At 40.4% G+C, this 20833-nt stretch overlaps 1 protein-coding gene across 4 annotated transcripts in view; it reads left to right on the top strand.

Moving 5' to 3' along the window:
* Positions 1-20833, top strand: part of GRK3 (G protein-coupled receptor kinase 3) — a 119508-nt gene that overhangs the window by 63786 nt on the left and 34889 nt on the right. For 3 of the 4 annotated variants that reach the window (XM_036908971.2, XM_057492021.1, XM_057492022.1), the window contains 5 exons: positions 371-445; positions 10452-10513; positions 14250-14301; positions 16011-16102; positions 18726-18825. In XM_036908971.2, coding sequence (XP_036764866.1) covers positions 371-445; positions 10452-10513; positions 14250-14301; positions 16011-16102; positions 18726-18825 — 381 coding nt within the window. The remainder of the gene's footprint in view (positions 1-370; positions 446-10451; positions 10514-14249; positions 14302-16010; positions 16103-18725; positions 18826-20833) is intronic. The other variant, XM_036908972.2, reaches the window with a different exon arrangement.

Genomic DNA, 20833 nt, shown 5'->3' with positions numbered 1-20833 from the left:
TTTTACATTTTTAGGACCTCATTGTCAGCTACTTGCAGGATGTACACTTTAATAAGGTGATGAGATTCTTTATACTTTTTGATCACAGTATCTTAAACTCATGTGGGATTAGATATGTCAATCAGGTGCCTCTGTCCTCATCATCTTTCCCAACATGTATCTAAGAACTCTGGAAGCTCAGAAGAGCAAGTATCTATTTGGATGGTCCGTAAATATTCAAGCTGTTTTAAGAGAATGGATGTTAATATAATTACTGTAGATTACTGTTTCGTAATTGAGTTAAATTATACGTTGTGATATTGTATGCCATACAGAAGTTTGTTACATTGTATGTTTGTGGAAAAAAACACTGTTTTTGATTTTTTACAAGCCATTCTCAAAGCAAGCTGTAGATCATGTACAAAGACACCTTTCCAAGAAACAAGTGACACCAACTCTTTTTCAGGTAAGACAAAATTATTTCAAATTCTTACGTGATTAACAGTTGGACTTAGTGACATCCCTTTCACACGTGTGAATGTAGTAGAGGAATTGATACACAAGACTGTATTCTTACCTGGAGGTTTATCTGGAACAACTGAAACTTAATATTGCTTCTTATTGAAATGTGTTCTTATACCAACATCCTTTTAGAGGCTTTCCTGAGAAAGATCACTAAGGCTTTCTGATAATATATTGTATTCTATAAATCAATCAAGGCAAGACATTAGAGAAGAAACCTTTTCGCATTTCACATTCCCGGTATCTGTGACGAGCCGGGGTTTTAAAGGACTTGCTTTGTGTTGGTTAGAGGTGTTGATACTCATGGTGATTATCCCCCAGGTGACAGAGATTCATTTCCAAGAATCGAGAGGGAATGTTCAAACAACCTTGGAGTCATGACTGAGGACTTGGATTTTACCTTGATTCCTCCTGTCTTGAACACAATGTAGTACCTAGATTTGAATTACAGGCCTTAGAAAATTAAATCCACAATTAATGAGCTTATATATTTGCTGCTCTTTAGATGTAATGGTTTTTTCTCCTACCCAAAGCCTTTTCCATCCTGCGTGTTTTCTGTAAAGTAGCAGCTTTCAAGGCCATAGTCAATTTCTAATGGATAATGTACTTTTATATTTCTATGCATTATAAGAAACATGAAAGAGTGCTATTAAGTGATGTGATAATTTTCGTAAGTGAAAAGAATTTATCCTCTTCTCGGATTATTCCTCATTTATAGAGAGGTAGTTGATTTTTGCTTTGTATCTCATGATAGTATTTATTTATGCAAAATAAATCAGATTATTGTACAGAGAAGAATACTGATTTTGGCTCTTAGAACCTTTGGATTCAGTAACAAATTGGGTGTTATCCTTCTGCCAAAATAATTAGATGGACTTTTCTTAAAATGCAAGACCTGTCTATGTAGTCTAGCTGCTCATAAGCCTGGGTGCTGAAATTCATCGACCTGGGTGTAAGTCCCAGGGCAGTAGCTGGGAGGCCCAGGGCAATCTACTGCAACTCTCCTAATGTCAGTTTTCTCATGAAGTGGAGATGACCGTGGGATTCCCCTCAAAATGGGGTCTTGAGGATTCAGTGACAAGGGTGCATGTCACCTGTTATCACATATTCTGCATTCAGAAAGTACAGTGTGAATATCTGCTTGTTATCTCCATGATATCTAGCATCAGAATCTCAGTGACTTCAGCCTGGCTTATGTGCAGTTTTAGAGCCAATTACATTTAACATTGTTAAATTATACCTCATAACACTGATTTTGGCTCTTCTTGTAGTATAAATAACACTTAAAAAAACACTGTGGTGAGATACAAAGACCACCAAGATTCTTTTCATGCCTTCAAGTATCATTTGTTTAGAAACCACGTCTTCTGTATAATACCTTGTTAAAACACTTCACTGATTTGTTCATTTAAAAAAAGGAAAATACTGTTCTCGTAAAGCAGGTATAGAATAGGTGGTAGTCTTTTTTCAAAGGTGAAGGAAATAGTCGTTATTCAGTTGATTGAAGTAAGGATTAGTACGATTCAGTGTAACAGGTACCATTGAAACAGTGATTAAAGTACAAATAGAAGTTACATGTTTGAATCTTCAGTTTATAGAGGGACTGTAACCATAAAGTTGGTTGAAATTCTTTGAGTTGAAATTCCTTTCTTCAACCCAGCTTTATTGAGGCATAATTGACAAATAAAAATTGTATATAATTTAACATGTACAGTGTGGTATTTTGATGTATGTATACATTGTAAAATGGTTACTGTAATCAAGCTAATTAACATAGCCATCTCAGTTACATTTTTTTTTTGTGATGAGAACACTTAAGATCAACTCTTTTAGCAAATTTCAAGTATACAAAACAGTATTATTAACTATTGTTACCATGTTGAGCATTAAATCTATAGAATTTATTCATCCTAGATAAGTGAAACTTGGTACCCTTTGAACGACATCTCCCCATGTCCCCTGCCCTCCAGCCTTGAGAATCCACCATTCTATTCTATTCTCTGCTTTTACGAGTTTGACTTTTTTAGATTCCACATATAAGTGAGATCATACAGTTTTTGTCTCTCTGCATCTGGTTATTTTCCTTAGCTTAATGCCATCCAGGTTCATCCATGTTGTCACAAATGGCAGACTTCCTTCTTTTTAAAGGTTGAATAATATACTATTGTGTGTATTATATGTATTGTAATATGTGTGTGTTGTGTGTGTATGTGTGTATATAGATATGTATACATATCTCCATCCTACATCTTCTTTGTCCATTCATCCATTGATGGACCCTTAGGCTGTTTACACGTCTTGGCTGTTGTGAATAATGCCGCAGTGAACATGGAAGGACAGATACCTCTTTGAGATCCTGATTTTACTTCCTTTGGTTACACACTCAGGAGTGGGATTGCTGGGTCATATGGGAGTTCTGTTTTTAAGGTTTTGAGGAACTTCCACACTGTTTTTCATAGTAGCTGCACCAATTTACATTCCCACCGACGGTGTGCAAGGTTTTCCTTTTACCTGCATCCTTACCAATACTTGGTATGTCTTGTGCTTTTGATAACAGCCATCCTAAGAGGTGTGGGATGACCTCTATTGTTTGGTTTGCATTTTCCCGATGATTAGTGATGTTGAGCACCTTTTCATGTTCTTATTGACCATTTAGATATCTTTTTTTTTTTTAATGTGCATTCAGGTCTTCAGCACATTTTAAAATCAGGTAATTTGTTGTTTTGCTATTGAGTTGAATTCCTTATATATTTTGGATATTAACCCCATATCAGGTATATGGGTTGCAAATATTTTCTCCCTTTCCGTAGTTGCCTTTTCACTCTGTTGACTGTTTCTTTACTGTGCAGAAGCTTTTTAGTTTGGTGCAATCCCACTTGTCTATTTTTTTTTTTTTTTTTTTTTTTTTGTGAGGGCATCTCTCATATTTATTGATCAAATGATTGTTAACGACAATAAAATTCTGTATAGGGGAGTCAATGCTCAATGCACAATCATTAATCCACCCCAAGCCTAATTTTCGTCAGTCTCCAATCTTCTGAGGCATAACAAACAAGTTCTTACATGGAGAACAAATTCTTACATAATGAATAAGTTACATAGTGAACAGTACAAGGGCAGTCATCACAGAAACTTTCAGTTTTGCTCATGAATTATGAACTCTAAACAGTCAGTTCAAATATGAATACTCATTTGGTTTTTATACTTGATTTATGTGTGAATACTACATTTCTCTCTTTATTATTATTATTTTTAATAAAATGCTGAAGTGGTAGGTAGATACAAGATAAAGGTAGAAAACATAGTTTAGTGTTGTAAGAGAGCAAATGTAGATGATCAGGTGTGTGCCTGTAGACTATGTGTTAATCCAAGCTAGACCAGGGCAATAAAACATCCACGTATGCAGAAGATTTCTCTCAGAACAGGGGGGGTGAGGTTCTAAGCCTCACCTCTGTTGATCCCCAATTTCTCACCTGATGGCCCCCCTGCGACTGTGCCTGTCTTAGGTTGTTCCTCCCTTGAGGAATCTTACCCGTCTCTGTCTAACCAGTCATCTTCCGGGGCCATACAGGGAAATGTGAAGTTGGTAAGTGAGAGAGAAGCCTTATTGTTTGAAAAGGTTAGCTTTTTACATCTTTGCATATTTATGCCCTGTGGCTTCTATGCCCAGCATTTGTCTTGAGGTATCTTTACCACTTGGAAGAATTATGATACTCGATAAATTTGATACGAGGCACGAATTCTATTTAAGGGTTGTAATTAGGAAGGAAGAAGAAAAGCTATAGAAGTAGCAGGCGGAAGAAAACATGGGAAGATTGATTATTTCTTTGACATATCTTCTTGTAGAGTAACTTCAGCATGTATAGGTTTTAAGCTACTACTTAAATTGCACACACACATTAACATAATAGGAGTATAGTTACATAACCAAAGCATACCTGTAATTACCAGCCATCTCCAGTGAAACCAAGAAAACCAGTTAGGCACCTTAGGCATTTGTGAAAACTTATCTATGATATGGTGGATATTGTCCAACTGAACTTGAACAGTCTGAGAGAAATCAGACAAATTAAAACAACCCATTCCTGGGGACTGTTCACATGCCATATGTTCTTTTAACAGTAAATAGTCTGTAGTTGTAAGACTTTGGAGCGCTACAATTTGCACTTCTCCAAATTCTTGGTTGAGTTCCAACAGTATAGATCCAGTCAAATTTGTTGTTTTACTGTATGCACAGGCCAGCTTTGATATCTCCTTCCTCATTCCCATGGCAAGTCCAGGAACTGGTGGGATGAGTGCATCTACAGCTGTAGCAGTGCGTGGATCTTTGTTGGGGTTTTTTGATGATCATCTTCTGGCATGAGTCTTCCAGAGAGTGCAGATGTTGGAAGTTCTTTTTCATATCGTATCTTAGTTCATTTTCGGGGTAGCCCAATTAGGCTTTGATCCTCTGTATAAACACAAACAGACCCTTTGCCTACACTTTTATATGCCCTTTATACCCTTGTGTAGAACTCGTTGGAGGTTACCACACAGGAACTGCCCTTTTTTTTTTTTTTTCTTTGTTTTTGGTATCACTAATCTACACTTACATGACGAATATTTTGTTTACTAGGCTCTCCCCTATACCAGGTCTCTCCTATAAACCCCTTTACAGTCACTGTCCATCAGCATAGCAAAATGTTGTAGAATCACTACTTGCCTTCTCTGTGTTGTACAGCCCTCCCTTTTCTCCTACCCCCCCTTGCATGTTAATCTTAATACCCCCCTACTTCTCCCCCCCTTATCCCTCCCTACCCACCCATCCTCCCCAGTCCCTTTCCCTTTGGTACCTGTTAGTCCATTCTTGAGTTCTGTGATTCTGCTGCTGTTTTGTTCCTTCAGTTTTTCCTTTGTTCTTATATTCCACAGATAAGTGAAATCATTTGGTATTTCTCTTTCTCCGCTTGGCTTGTTTCACTGAGCATAATACCCTCCAGCTCCATCCATGTTGCTGCAAATGATTGGATTTGCCCTTTTCTTATGGCTGAGTAGTATTCCATTGTGTATATGTACCACATCTTCTTTATCCATTCATCTATTGATGGACATTTAGGTTGCTTCCAATTCTTGGCTATTGTAAATAGTGCTGCGATAAACATAGGGGTGCATCTGTCTTTCTCAAACTTGATTGCTGCGTTCTTAGGGTAAATTCCTAGGAGTGCGATTCCTGGGTCAAATGGTAAGTCTGTTTTGAGCATTTTGATGTACCTCCATACTGCTTTCCACAATGGTTGAACTAACTTACATTCCCACCAGCAGTGTAGGAGGGTTCCCCTTTCTCCACAGCCTCGCCAACATTTGTTGTTGTTTGTCTTTTGGATGGCAGCCATCCTTACTGGTGTGAGGTGATACCTCATTGTAGTTTTAATTTGCATTTCTCTGATAATTAGCGATGTGGAGCATCTTTTCATGTGTCTGTTGGCCATCTGTATTTCTTTTTTGGAGAACTGTGTGTTCAGTTCCTCTGCCCATTTTTTAATTGGGTTATTTGTTTTTTGTTTGTTGAGGCGTGTGAGCTCCTTATATATTCTGGACGTCAAGCCTTTATCGGATGTGTCATTTTCAAATATATTCTCCCATACTGTAGGGATCCTTCTTGTTCTATTGATGGTGTCTTTTGCTGTACAGAAGCTTTTCAGCTTAATATAGTCCCACTTACTCATTTTTGCTGTTGTTTTCCTTGCCCGGGGAGATATGTTCAAGAAGAGGTCACTCATGTTTATGTCTAAGAGGTTTTTGCCTATGTTTTCTTCCAAGAGTTTAATGGTTTCATGGCTTACATTCAGGTCTTTGATCCATTTTGAGTTTACTTTTGTATATGGGGTTAGACAATGGTCCAGTTTCATTCTCCTACATGTAGCTGTCCAGTTTTGCCAGCACCACCTGTTGAAGAGACTGTCATTTCGCCATTGTATGTCCATGGCTCCTTTATCAAATATTAATTGACCATATATGTCTGGGTTAATGTCTGGATTCTCTAGTCTGTTCCATTGGTCTGTGGCTCTGCTCTTGTGCCAGTACCAAATTGTCTTGATTACTATGGCTTTATAGTAGAGCTTGAAGTTGGGGAGTGAGATTCCCCCCTACTTTACTCTTCTTTCTCAGGATTGCTTTGGCTATTCGGGGTCTTTGGTGTTTCCATATGAATTTTTGAATTATTTGTTCCAGTTCATTGAAGAATGTTGCTGGTAGTTTCATAGGGATTGCATCAAATCTGTATATTGCTTTGGGCAGGATGGCCATTTTGACGATATTAATTCTTCCTAGCCACGAGCATGGGATGAGTTTCCATCTGTTAGTGTCCCCTTTAATTTCTCTTAAGAGTGACTTGTAGTTTTCAGAGTATAAGTCTTTCACTTCTTTGGTTAGGTTTATTCCTAGGTATTTTATTTTTTTTGATGCAATTGTGAATGGAGTTGTTTTCCTGATTTCTCTTTCTGTTGGTTCATTGTTAGTATACAGGAAAGCCACAGATTTCTGTGTGTTGATTTTGTATCCTGCAACTTTGCTGTATTCCGATATCAGTTCTAGTAGTTTTGGGGTGGAGTCTTTCGGATTTTTTATGTACAGTATCATGTCATCTGCAAATAGTGACAGTTTAACTTCTTCTTTACCAATCTGGATTCCTTGTATTTCTTTATTTTGTCTGATTGCCGTGGCTAGGACCTCCAGTACTATGTTAAATAACAGTGGAGAGAGTGGGCATCCCTGTCTAGTTCCTGATCTCAGAGGAAATGCTTTCAGCTTCTCGCTGTTCAATATAATGTTGGCTGTGGGTTTATCATAGATGGCCTTTATTATGTTGAGGTACTTGCTCTCTATTCCCATTTTGCTGAGAGTTTTTAACATGAATGGATGTTGAACTTTGTCAAATGCTTTTTCAGCATCTATGGAGATGATCATGTGGTTTTTGTCTTTCTTTTTGTTGATGTGGTGGATGATGTTGATGGACTTTCGAATGTTGTACCATCCTTGCATCCCTGGGATGAATCCCACTTGGTCATGGTGTATGATCCTTTTGATGTATTTTTGAATTCGGTTTGCTAATATTTTGTTGAGTATTTTTGCATCTACGTTCATCAGGGATATTGGTCTGTAGTTTTCTTTTTTGGTGGGGTCTTTGCCTGGTTTTGGTATTAGGGTGATGTTAGCTTCATAGAATGAGTTTGGGAGTATCCCCTCCTCCTCTATTTTTTGGAAAACTCTAAGGAGAATGGGTATTATGTCTTCCCTGTATGTCTGATAAAATTCCGAGGTAAATCCATCTGGCCCGGGAGTTTTGTTCTTTGGTAGTTTTTTGATTACCGCTTCAATTTCGTTGCTGGTAATTGGTCTGTTTAGATTTTCTGTTTCTTCCTGGGTCAATCTTGGAAGGTTATATTTTTCTAGGAAGTTGTCCATTTCTCCTAGGTTTTCCAGCTTGTTAGCATATAGGTTTTCATAGTATTCTCCAATAATTCTTTGCATTTCTGTGGGGTCCGTCGTGATTTTTCCTTTCTCGTTTCTGATACTGTTGATTTGTGTTGACTCTCTTTTCTTCTTAATAAGTCTGGCTAGAGGCTTATCTATTTTGTTTATTTTCTCAAAGAACCAGCTCTTGGTTTCATTGATTTTCCACTTGTCTATTTTTGCTTTGATTCCTTGAACTTTGGCATCATAACCAAAAAATCATTGCCCAGGCCAGTGTCAAGAAGCTTTTCTCCCCATTTTCTTCTAGTGTTGCATGGTTTCAGTTTTATGTTTAAGTCTTGAATTCATCTTGAATTGATTTTTGTACGTTGTATGAGATAAGAGTCCCAATTTAATTCTGCACATGGGTGTCCAGTTTCCTGAACACCATTTATCGAAGAGACTGTCCTTTCACCACTGTGTGTTCTCAGCATACTTGTCAAAGATTAGCTGACCATAAATGTGTGGATTTATTTCTGGACTGTCTGTTCTGGTCTTTGGTCTGTAATATCTGTCTTTATGTTAGTACCATACTATTTTGATTTCTTGCAGCTTTATATTTTGGATCAGGAAGTGTGAAAGTCTGAGTTGAAATTTCTTACCAAGAAGAAGGTAATGAAGCAAAAATGCTCTGAAAGTAAATCCAAACTTTCTGACTCTTTTTGTTCGCAAAATTGACCTTAGAAATAAGTAACCACATCAGCCCACTTGGTGGCAAGGAGGGATCCCGGCTTACCTTTGGGGGCCTGAAATGTGCCAGATCATATGTTTGGCTCTTAACATTCTTAATCTCTTAATTCTCATAATAGCCTTGTGAAATAAAGATGACTCTTCCCCATTTACAGAATAAGGGAACTGAGAATCAGAAAGGTGTGGTAGCTTGCTCATGATCCCACTGTTGGATTTGGGGTACTGGCTTTGCACTGCCAACTGGTGTATTTTGTGGTTCTTTCTGTTGAAAAATGGCAATGTGGTGTGTTATATATGATTTTCAGAATTTCGTAGTGACCTTTGTCTTTTGGTTTATTAACCAAGTATGGGCTGTTAAATGAAATAGTATTAGCACAGTAGATCTTGTAAATAGAAAATTTGTGATATACAAATTTAGTTCCTTCGTAGATCTTTGAACACTTGATCTGCTTTGTCTTTTGATGCCTTTGAACCTCTTGAGACTTGTGGCCCTCAGCCTTTCCCATCTAGAGGACCTGCCTGAGATGGCTAGTATATGTCGTCACAGGGCCACAGATCCCAGAACTGAAAAGAGCTTCAGAGAGCTAGTTCACAGCTTAAGAGAGCACAAGTCCGTTTGGTTTCAGTGGGCAGTCCCAGCGCCTTGCCCAGGACAGGTGGAGGGGCTGGCTGCGCCCTTGGGCAGCGAGGCTCCCAGAATAGCTGCAGGCATCTCCCAGCCTGTGTTTGGTTACCATGGCAGCCGCAGACTTCCAGGGCTTATCACACATTTTGGACAGTTGCATGATCTGGTCCTTGTTTTTGCAAATTTTCAGGATGATCTGTGAAGTTACAGAAAACATTAAATTTGCATCATTCAGCAAGTGTAAGGTATCAAGATATTTTCCAAAACTATCTAATTGACCCCAAGCTGAACTGTGAAATGTTGGCATTTGATATTTTTATAGTTCTTGACTCAAAGTTCACCCCATGGAAAACAAAAGTTCACAGCATTTATTCAGTAATGTGTGAAGCAGTGTGCAGTTGAAGCAGGTTGTTCTCCATGAGGGGTGAGCACTGCACAAGGGTGCCAGGCACTCCTGCCTTAGTCTCGACTTAGCCTTGAATGTGCTCAGAGGCCTTGGAGGACACCGGGCACAGTGCCGCAGCCTCCTCCCATGCAAAATGAGGGGTGGGTTTGAGTCTCCCCCGTTAGCTCTGTGCTTCCAAGAAGTGGAAAATCAGTTAGTAAAGTGGCTGACTTCTAAACATTTACTCCATGGATCCATTAGCTTTTAGTATTTAAGACTCAGTATCAGTGCTGATTATGAATGCTTTTAGTAATGTCCGAGATGTGCCTCATAACTTACAGGGCCCAGTAGGAGATGAAAACACGGGGCCCCTTGTCCAGAAATGAAGAATCTCGAGATGCTGGCAACAGGGCAGTTATCCAGCGCTGGGCTCTCCTGAGGGCGAGCCCTGTGGGACTCAGCCGTCACGTGCCTGCCGAGAAACTGCTCATTTTAAGAAGCGTATGACCTGGCAGGAGCAGCGCGGTGGCAAACAGGACACACCCATCCTTTGGAACGTGGCATGAGTGGTGTAGATAACTATTATCTGTTAAATGTTCACGATGATGAATCTGTTAGTGGAAATTGGACACATGCCAAGAAGGGCAAGTCCAAGACACTGGGACCCCCTGAACCTCACCTGGTCTGAGTCTCACTGGGTTATGTTTTTCACTTTAATATGTTCTACTTATGCAGTGTGGAATTTTCTATCCTTTCTAGCCATACATAGAAGAAATTTGTGAAAGTCTTCGTGGCAACATTTTTCAAAAATTTATGGAAAGGTATGAAGCATCATGTGTGTGTACACACACACACACACATAATCTTTTATTGAGATATATTTGACATAAACATTACATTAGTATATATAAAATCTTTGTGTAGGTGTACCTCGTTTTATGCACTAAGTGCTATTGTTAAAATGCTTGTTGATTTATTCATTCAGTGAGTATTTATTGATGATGTACTATGTGCCAGGCTTTGTGTTAGACTGTTTCCTCAATTCTTTACATTAGAATGTAGGATTTGAAGATCTTAATATCTTTACTTCAGAATTGTCTAGAATGTAAGTAAACTAAGGAATCTGATTATTAAAAGTACCTTCCTGGGACACCTTTGCTAATGCAAGCTTGCCTCGGTAATGTAATGTTTGGACTTTGAAATCATATCCCCCAACGTGGGGCAACCTGCACTTGCTTCTTTGTGTAACAGAATTGGAGGGCATTAGGCAAATGTCTGTGGTCATGTTATCATTAATATGCTTAATAAATATGTCCCTTTGAGTTACTCCAACTGTGGAGTGCATTTGTCATATAAAACTCTGACAGTGTTCAGTGATGCCTATCAAGGTGGTCACCCCACATGCTTTTCCAGCACCTGCCAGTCAATTCTTTGGTGCTCTGAGTAAATTCCTCATGATGTTGCACCTCTGGAATCGGGCTTTCTGTAACTGGCTCTGCATTCACACCAGCTATACTTTTCTCCATAAACTTGGCTAATTTCTAGGCAGTTGAAATGGTGGCCTGTCTCTGTCAGCTGAGCGGCCTGCAGCTGTTCAGTAATGGCCCTTTAAGAACAAATGCTGCTTCACTGCAGGGTTTTTTCCCCCCACATATTGACAGACCTAAGGTGATTAAAAAATACTTGTGTTGTGATTCTCCCAGAGTTCAAGAGATAATTTTATTCTGGAGTGGAGACAAGTCTTTAGGAAACTAATATGCATACAAATGACTACACTTGTTTTTGAGTAGGAGCAGACACTCTGCCAAAACGCAGTGGAAATTAACTGAGAGGATAGGTTGCTGGCTTAGGGCTGAGTCCTGGGCCATTTCTATTGCTGTTGGTTCTGAAGCCCGACCTTTCCCAACTCTTGGGTCAGCTTAACTTTAGTGTGATTCTTGGAGGAGTGGTAATTAAAACTGGGGAAGAGGTCTTTGCCGGGCACCCTTTGGCTAGCCGCCAGTTAACCCTGCGTGACCATTTCCTCCACCAGAGTCAGTCATTGACACTCAGTCAGGAACCACAAGGAAGCTGTTTGCATTTTAGGCAAGCATGGCTTGCTGGGTTCCCCGGAACGGTTTACGGCTTTATGTAAAGGAATTGTTGTTAAAGTCAATTCGTTCACTTTTATACCTTTCTGCGTTCTTTTTATGTTAATACATCCTCAAATGAGAATTTTGTAAGGCTTTGTCACACCAAGAGTTTCAAATTTGGGCCTCGGAAAGCACAGCCGCTCCGCAAAATGAGCGTCGTGGCAGTCAGCACTGCCAGGCCCAGCCACACTCTCTGAGGGCGTCCGAGGTCCAGGCTCTTTCTCGGTGGCCTTCTGCAGGCTGAGAATAAAGGGAGAGTCTCCGCAGCGCAGGGGTGCAGGGCTCAGTTCCAGGTGGGGCTGCATCAGCAGGGAGGCTTCTCTTTTGAATGAGCCTTGAGAGCCTTGGGCTTCATTCAGTTGCACAGCAGCCTAAGGCCTGAGTTAGGGAGTGGAGTTCAACATGCTCACTCTGTTCCACACTCACCGCCCCTCCGTCATCTTTGTGTCTTTAACCTATGACCCTCTCTCTGCGGTCACGGTAAGTCACCTGCAAGGACTCTGGTGCTCTGAGGCCCTCTGTTGCCCGGGCTGTACCCCATCCTTGGCCTCAGCTCGTCCCTTCCATCTAGAAGCGCCCAAGCTAGTAATGAGGTATTGACTAGGAAGAACCCTCGAGGAGCCCCTGTGGGCTCATGATAGCCTGGACGCAGGCCCATCTGTACTTCCTAAAGAAGAACTTGTTGCAGCAAACCCTTTATTTAGAGAGCGAAGCGTGTGTTTGAGGCTGTTCTGCCTTTGCGGGGGTGGGTGTCCTTTGGGGGCAGGGCACGGGTTGGGAGTTGGTCCTTCTCACTTTTCTCTTGGCGAGCAGAGACGTCTCTCTCCGGTTGTTAACCCTCCCCAGCTAGTTTTCCAGCTTTTACAACCTGCCAGGTCCACACCTGCTGTTGTCAGCTCTGAACTCCAGAATCTGTGAGAAGAGAGGATAGCTAGCCCAGCCCAGGTGAATATCAGGGTAACGGGTCTGTGAATGCAGAGTGCACCCCAGTGTGATTTTGCCTTTCACACTCACCATATACTTTAAAACAACTGTTTGAAATGTCTCTTAGAAACTCTCAAAATAAAATTTTATTTTACCAACCTCATAGAGATGTTAGGAGGATCAATAAAACCCTTCTTGAAAGTCTTTTTAGATCCATTGAAAAAAGATGTTTTATATACAAAGAGTTCTGCTTTTGATTTTCCATCTGATTATTAGCCTCAGAAGAATTTTTAAAAGGCCCTTAGAAATCCTACAGAATGAACCCCCCGCCCCCCAAAGCACTAGGATGTTTGGGTGCCTTAAGGCATTCTGTGACAATACTTACAACTCGGACTTCTTAAGAATTCCCTCCCTCACCTTCCTTTTTCTTTGCTTCCCTCCCTTTCTTCCTTTCTTTTTTCTTCATTCATTTTACTCAGAGAATCCTGAATACTGACCGTGCCTGGGGCTACCTGAAATCCAGAACTCACCAAGAACATTCTTTGCTTTTCAAGAGCATTCAGTCTAGAACATACTTCTCTTGAAAAATTTTTAAAAAACAAATACCTTGTTAGATATGTTGCTCGTTGAAAATAAATTTTGATTACTTTTTTCTTATTAAGTAGATATGGGATGGATATATTTTTCATGGATGAAAACACTCATGAAGCTGTTGAATAAATTGTGGGAGCATAGCACAGTTCAGCTTAGCACGTCTTCTGATTCTTGACGGAGGGTTGCTGTCCTGCTTGAAAGGCAGTAGGTGGTCTGGATTCAAATCCGATTGCACCCATTCTCTCACCGTGTGACCCTGGGCAAGCCTTGGCCTTCCCGGCTGTAAATGGGGATCATCGTGGTGCCTGCTTATAGAGTCGTTGGAGATGCACCTGGGCAGGATCTGAGTGTCTGCCACTCTTACAGTTACTCATAAATATTAAATTTTTGTCTACTTAGAGCTGTAGTCCATTATAGTGGCCACTAGCCATGTGTGCCATTGAGCACTTGAATTAAGAGTTTAGTGCTATTGAGATTTGTCCGAATTAAGATGTACTGTAAGTGCAAAATGCACACCAGTTTTCAGACTTAATATAAAAACAAGGATGTAGACTATCATTAATAACCTGATGCCGATTACATGTTGAAACGATACTTTTTGATATACTGGGGTTAAATAAAGTATTAAAATGAAGTTGCATAACATAGCTCATATTTTCCTTCTACTGACAATGCTGATTCAGATAAAGATGACCCCAGAGCCTAGTGGCAATTAAAGGAGAAACATGAAGCCTTCCATTTGAATTGTAAAATAAAGCTATAAATACGGATGACTGCTTTGGAAGAAAATGTTTAAGGACACTTACTCTTTGCAAACCAACACAAGTAGTTTATCTTCCAACACTGTTCTTTAATTCCAGTTAATTTGATATTTAACTTTCCAGTAATTTCTTCTGTTCTCTTTTAGTGACAAGTTCACTAGATTTTGTCAGTGGAAAAACGTAGAACTAAATATCCATGTGAGTATCATCTTTTTCTTTTTTTAAAATAAAAACTTCCTCTGGCTTAACTCCATGAGAAAATACTTCATTCAGGAGCCTCCTCCCAAGGGTAACGCATCCCGAGCAGATGTCCTGCTCAGGGCTCCATCTATGAAGATGCAGCCTCCTGCCCCCAACTGTAAACAATCAGAGTTTTAATTCTCTTTTTCATATTCAGATAAGAATATGTTTATTTATGTAAGAAAGGATATTTTAAGCAGCAGTTGACCTTTTAACAGAAATAGTAGTAAAAATATAAATCTCCTATGAATGTAATTCCCGTATCCCTTGTCTTTTGCCATTCTGGTAAAGTTCTTTTTCTTTTTCTTATTATTAGGTGTAATCTTGCAGTAAAACTGATGAATTTTTTACTAGATCAAGGCTTCATCTACCTTTCTATTAATTTGAGAATGGTAAAAGCAATCCCCAGATATAGGCTACTATAACACATATTTCCTTAGCATTTCATGTCCTTTTAGCTTTTAGTGTCAGTCATTCAAGGGCGTATTTTTTATTTTACTCTGAGAATGCACATTTCCTTATACACCCTCTCTTACATTTTCCTTCATGTTTTCCCTTCACATAGGTTTGCAGCTGAGAAAAAGAAATTATCAAGTGGATTTTTTTGTTTAGTTTAGTTTTTTTACTTGAAAAGTATTGTTGGAGGAAAAGGTTTTTTCTTTTCTTTTTTTTTTTAACCTCCTCTTTCTACCACATTTCCTGGCAAGATTTAGCAGCAACAGGCGATAACACGTTTTTAGAAATCCCTTTTATCTGCTGTGGATCTTTCTTATGCTGGGCTCCTTCGGCAGACCTAGTGTCCTCGTGTCCTCTGAGCATCAGACATGGAGCCTGTGGCCAAATGCCCGTACCAAATGCAGACTTAATGTTTTAAGGGGGGTTGGGCGAACCCTACGAGAATCTGACACTTCATTTGCTAGGTTACAGAAACGAATAGGCATTTGCTATTGTCTGAAGGCCTCTCATATGAATGTAGGGTTCACTTTCTGCCTTAGTACCATCTACTGCTATTCAAATGACTTAGGAAGCAGGGCATCACTGTGATCTTGTTGACTAAAGGGAAGTGCTTATGAATAAAGCCTCTTTATATGCTTTACTCGCACTTAGTCTGCTCCATGCTCACATGCCCAGCACGAGTCCTCTCCAGCCACTGATGTTATCGATAAAGAATTCACATGGCCAGCATCTGTTGGCTTTTCCGATCATATGGCCCACTGTTATGAAAGCATAGATGTCCTTGATGGAGACTTATTTCTCTACCATGACAGTTCCTGGAATGGCTGAACTGTTCCCAAAAATCAGGCTTCACAATAGCTGAGGCTGCTTTTCATTTTGACTAGAAATTTCATACTTGTCTCCAAGGTACACATCTTCTAGCCTCTGATTTATGAGATTAGAAAAAGAATAAAGAGTCTGCCTTGGCTCCCACTCTGCTGTCTTCCCGTTTGTACCTGCATTTTGTGCGTGTCGGAGGGGGAGGGGAGCAGAAGGAGGTTCCAGAAAGTCTTGCCACCTCGTGCATCTTGGCTCACAGTTTGAGGGCTCAGTCACGGAAAGGGCAGATCCCTGTATCACAATTGCTATTTTAATAACTGTCTGTTTTGCATGAAAACCACAGCATAATTTTCATGCAATTTTATGTTTCTGGTTTGTATTTTGATTCACAGTTGACCATGAATGATTTCAGTGTACATAGAATCATTGGACGAGGAGGATTTGGTGAAGTATATGGTTGCAGGAAAGCAGACACTGGAAAAATGTAAGCTTTCTATGCTCCTTTATTTTGCTGGAAATATTAAGAGGATTTTATGCATTCATCATAAGAAAATCCATACATTGGTTATGAAAGCCCATGATCTTGCTCCTAAAGTAATTTACCTTAGAAAGAATTAGGCTGTATTTTAGCATAGTAAGTATTTAGCATACTATGTAAGCACAGTAAATGAGAATAATATGCTGGAACTTCTACCTCCTTGGGCTAACTGGGAAGTATTGTAAGCCTGCTGTGGGGAGGAGCGGTGGGTGAGAAGGCAGGGATCCAGAGGTGACCAAGAAGGGGCATTATGTACAGCTTCCCAGTCCAGTCATACTGCCAAGAGCTCTCTGCGTTGCAGAGGAGAGACAGTTTCTTCTAAGTAATGACCCGCCTGTGATTTAGCCTATGCCGTTTGGGGCGATGTAGCATTCCAGGAGATGTTGCCGGAGGAGCTCTGAGGCCGATGAGGGGGTCGCCCTGGTAGGAGGACCACGGTCGTGGGGCACCATCACTCACCTCTCACTTGTCCTATGGGGTGGGTGACGTGAGGCCATGCAGTGCCCTTGAGCCAGATATAAGGGCCTTCTGGTAAGGGAATGGTGGAGTTCTTAAGGGGAGGGGGGATTTTTCTTAAATGTAGATGCAATTTAAGTGAACATATTTCTGAAAGCAAAAGAGAACGGATAAATGTGATTTGATAGGCCCAGAACTATGTTTGATCAAGTGACAGGCATGGCAGAACAACGGGCTGGGTAGAATAGTCTGTTTATCCTGGTTTATCCAATCATTGAGTCAGTGTAACAAGGAGTAACTGAGGTCCTCCAATTCCTGCCTCCTCCCCCTGCTGCCCCAGCTCGCCTCTTAGGTCGTTCCTCAGCCTATGCTTGGGTCCTTCCCAGACTTGGCCCAGCAGTCCTTTCTGCTTTTGGGCAGGTCTGATAGTTGGCATTATTTATTATTTGGGGGCTGAAATTTACCTTCACAAGTTTACACACATTGGTCTTCGTCCTGCTTTGGGACTCTGTTCACCCTGTAGGGTGAACCCAGTGTCTGGTGCCCTGACGTCTGAAGTCAGGTGCCGCCTGAAACAGGATAACCTGGTGTCCAGAGTGTGGCTCCTATGGTCGTACGCTGGGTGGGGCTCAGTGTTCACACACACTGGCCTGCACAAAGTCCCTGCCCTCCCTGAGCCTCTATATCCTAGTCTGTAAAGTAGATGTCTTAAAAGCGCCTACCTTGTTGCGAGAATTCAATAATACATTGAAAATGCATTCGGAACACTGTCGGCCGCTAGTAAGTATCAGTAAATATTCCTTGACAGCCCTTGTCTGTTATGAAAACATTCTTTCCCATTCTGTCTTCTCCCACCGAGGGGACTTTCTGATCTTATATAATATACTTTACTTGTTGCCTGTTACCATTTCACTAAATGTGTTAGTTTTACCTCATTGCCTCTTGTTGAGATAATTAGAATATCTAGTCTCTCACATGACATAGAAATAAATCGTATCAATTTGTCTCTTCTTTGTACACAGTTACTACTTCATTTAACCATCAAAAGCTGCCAGGGCGTGGAAAATAGTCTTCTATTTTGTACATGAAGGGTGGGTGTTTATCAGGAGTCACACAGCTAGGAAGCAGCCAAGCTCAGCTCCTGTGAGGCCTCAAGTGCTTCCTTTCCCGTGTCCAGGCTGCCCTGGCTCTGGATGCCACCTGTGAGCTGCCACCTGCCCTTACTTACCCTTCAGAGCCTGTTGAAGCCATCATGCTTATGCAGGGGATCAAGGCCTGTGTGTACTGTCTTCTCTGGCTTGCAATTTAAAGGTTTTTATTACACACCATCATGCCCAGAGGGTGGTGATATATTGTGAAGCATTCTGAAAATTATTATAAAAATTATATATTTAAAGGATAAGTAACTTGATATATGTCCTCAATATCTGATCCCAGAATTAAGCAAGTTAATGTCTCTGTCAATGGATTTGTTATAAAGAACTCTTGGAAGAGAGGATAACAATATTGAATTTGAACATCTACCTGTTTTGCCAGAACTCATAACATTAAAAGTTATGATCAGTTAGAAACAAGTGACTTTCTGTGTCCTGCGACACCAGACAACTGTCCATGTCATATCCCTGGGCTGTGTGAAATAGTCCATCAGAGGAAATTAGTCACACACACAGAATTTCAAAGCTGTTGAACATTGACCTTGATCACTTGGCTGAGGTCATGACTGCCAGGCTTCTCCGTTGTGAAGTCACTGCCCCCTTCCATACTGTCCTCCATGGAAGGGACTCACTCGGCAGCCCCCTCCTACGAAGTGGGGAGTTACACTCCACCTGCTGGAGGGTGGGGGGGTTCACTTTTGGTTTTTAATGTGTACAAAGTAAAAAAGGTTTGGTTTTTTTTTTGCATCGCACTCAGGTGCCATATTGCTTCTCCGAAACACTTCCCAAATCTGTAGAAACTTTCCCCTCCCTGTATGATGTGTATTGTATTGTTTAAATCAGTTTAGATATATTTTCAGTGTTGGCTTTTCAATAATACTTATATTTATACACCTGAAACCAATATAATGTATCAGCTATACTTCAATAAAAAGCAGTAATAAGATTTATGTTTCTAGGTATGCAATGAAATGCTTAGATAAGAAGAGGATCAAGATGAAACAAGGGGAAACATTAGCCTTAAATGAAAGGATTATGTTGTCTCTTGTGAGTACGGGAGTAAGTATTCCATTTGGAGAGCTGCTTTTTTTCCCCCTATATTTGTTTGTTTTATATCAGGACAGTTTACTTAAAATACAGGCGCTTTTTCCTGGCAAATGATGTGGCTAACCAGCTCTTAGGTGGGTTAGAATTTATGGCAGGGAGCAGCCCCACTAAGTTAATATAAATCGTGTATAACTCCCGTACCACCTCTGTTTAGTTTGGGAGTCAGAGAAGTCCTGGCAGCCACCCAGAGGCACACCCACCCCCTCTCCCTGTACTGCCTACTTATGACCCCCTTCTTTGCAAAGTGTGGTTACAGAGATGGCAGAAAATAATCACGGCAACAATAAAGTCTCTTGAGCATAGTTAAGAATTGGCTGCATGACTGAGAAGGACTGACCCACGGAAGAACAAGTAAGAGAGAAGTAGGTTGTTCCATGAACAGAGAGGGAGCAGCAGAGCAGGTTGGTCACACTGGGATTGTCCCCACTCAGGGTTTCCTGTGAAGGCGACTTTACCTTCCCAGCTCTCACTGCTTTTGATGCCATGGACTTTGGTCACTTCCATTCCTAGCACTGTGTCTGCCTGTTGGGTATTTTATTTGCATGTCAAGCTACCATTTTTAAGCTCAGCGTGTGTAAAAAAACACTTTACTATATGTCTTCTTTACTTGGGAAGCAGTGTCCCGTCCTAATTTCTCTTTCTATTAATGTTATTACCCAGGATCAAAGCCTTGGCTTCTCTTTATTTGTACAGATGTACGTAAAGATGCACCCAGAAAAGGCCACTGTCCTGGAAACCAGGGCATGCCTGTGTGCGCCAACAGGCTACCATCCAGTGTCCAGGGGGTCAGGGCGTTGGGATCTAGAAAGAAAAGCATGAAATGAGGATGGAGTGGCTGGACCCGTGTGTGGAGCCCACACCTGAGTTTGTCAGACCTTCAAGCCAGGAAGGTTTATGTGCAGTGACATATGTGGGTGGCCTCCAAATACCATAGCTGGGTTCTAAGGAAGGTCTTGAAATAACCAGATCTCAATGGTGAATCAGAAAACCCCTTTCAAATAGTGGGCAAAGGACCTGAGACTCGGGTTAATTTTCTTGCCGAGAGTCTCTGGACTCCGTAGCTAGTGGTCCTTCCTGATCATCACTTTATAGGTTCTGTGTTTTTTCTATATCACCTATATTTATTGTGGTTTATGTTATTCTAGCATTAGTTTTAAGTCGTTCTAGAAAAGCTGTCTGCTGTTGAAGCAAAATAATATCATGATTGGGTTTTAGAACAGATGAAAGCACCGTAGCTATAAACAGTTTCTAATTATGTGCCTCTACCTCCCAATGTATTAGACATTAAGCATTTCAAATAAGAATTATGCTGTGTGCATGACCACGTTTTCAACTGATTGGGATGGAAACTGAGCATTCGCACACTGTATTGTAATCATTGTGAATGGCATGGCCTTCTTATTTCTACTGGAAATGTCTTTGTGCACTATGGCAGATTCTAAGTAGTTATTAAAATATTAATTTTTAATGAGTTATCTCAACTCCTTGGATATTTAGTCTCAAAGTCTATGGAAAAAATGTTTGATGTTGGGAAAATATTTGTACAATTTTCATGTAGCATTTTTGTATTTATTATATTCAGATGGGGGGGATACAGTTAAGTAGTTGTATGTTTCCTCACTGACCTAAGGGAATACATTTAAAAATTGGGTTTATGTTGGACTACTCCTTTGAGCTAATTTAAAAGAATTGTTTCTATGTTTTATTTAAATATCAAAACTGTATTTTTTTGAACCTTTAAGTACATCATTTAACCAAATTGTAATTTGCATTGTAATTATAATACAACTATTTGGAATTTTTTTCTTCCATGCTTTCTTTCTTACTTTTTTTTGCTAATGAAAGGCTAGTTTGTATAGGTTTCTAGTAATCTTTAGTTTAAAATTGCCTCATTGGGCTAAACTTCAGGTCAGCCTGTAGCCACATGATTTCTAGGGTGTTGGTGTGACTGTAGTCACTC

This window comes from Manis pentadactyla, chromosome 14 (genome assembly GCF_030020395.1).
Source record: "Manis pentadactyla isolate mManPen7 chromosome 14, mManPen7.hap1, whole genome shotgun sequence".
NCBI classification, from domain to species: domain Eukaryota; kingdom Metazoa; phylum Chordata; class Mammalia; order Pholidota; family Manidae; genus Manis; species Manis pentadactyla.
The sequence above is the reverse complement of the archived record's forward strand: the minus strand, read 5'-3'. Positions and strand labels throughout refer to the sequence as shown.